Genomic DNA, 833 nt, shown 5'->3' with positions numbered 1-833 from the left:
TAATCAAATACTTCAAATAATTGATCAGTTACACCAAAATCCGTGTAGCAATAGTCACAACCCAAAAGGGGGCAAAAAAATTGAAGACTCGTCACATTTATTAGTTATTACTGTTTCACTAGCTGCTTTAATAACATGCACATAGAACCGCCAGCAGATTAGAAGAACGACATTAACAATTCAATGCATACCATTGCTGGCACCCAATTAGCATACAAGATAACTTTCAAGGGAGGTTAACTTCAACCTGTCATATATCCTTCACTGGAAATTTCTCTATCTATACATAAGCACTTTCCATTATTTTTCTCAACTCTGTAACTGAGTTCTAATCGCGCAAAAGAACTGGCGAAGGCTGCTTATAACTTGAACTACTCCCCTTAACTGATGGTAAGATAGAGCTAGAGCTGTCTTTTGAATTTGTGCTGAAATCATTTCCATGTCCAGGTCTTACCCAGATTTTGATGTGGCCTTCTCGAGAAATTGTAAGCACCGATTCTTTGGTAAATGTGAGGCCAGATAGAGGTTCGATGTGAACTCTGTGAGCAACTACAGGAGAGAGTTTGGGGACGTCTCTCATGCTTGGAGATGGTTGAAGGGTGCCTATAGGGATGATATCATCCCAATGTGGAGGACTTCCAGCGCCGAATGTGGGTGATCCACCGGGGGGACATCTCAATGGCACGGCAATTTCTTCCAAATTTAAGTCCCATAAAAGCAACTGAGTGTCCTGTAACACAAGAACAAGCACAATAAGTTACTGGGTAAATTGCAGACCCTTGAAATTTGTTTTTCCTATAACACCCAAAATCACACAAAACCCTCAAAACTCC

At 40.7% G+C, this 833-nt stretch overlaps 1 protein-coding gene across 1 annotated transcript in view; it reads right to left on the bottom strand.

Annotated features, from left to right (window-relative positions):
- The window catches only part of LOC109825236 (probable catabolite repression protein creC), an 11,622-nt gene continuing 10,789 nt past the window's right edge, over window positions 1-833 (bottom strand). Inside the window, exon 11 of the mRNA XM_020392032.1 lies at window positions 1-730. Coding sequence (XP_020247621.1) covers window positions 329-730 — 402 coding nt within the window. The 3' untranslated portion in view covers window positions 1-328. The remainder of the gene's footprint in view (window positions 731-833) is intronic.

The sequence above is a fragment of the Asparagus officinalis genome, chromosome 10 (assembly GCF_001876935.1).
Source record: "Asparagus officinalis chromosome 10, Aspof.V1, whole genome shotgun sequence".
NCBI lineage: Eukaryota > Viridiplantae > Streptophyta > Magnoliopsida > Asparagales > Asparagaceae > Asparagus > Asparagus officinalis.
The sequence above is the reverse complement of the archived record's forward strand: the minus strand, read 5'-3'. Positions and strand labels throughout refer to the sequence as shown.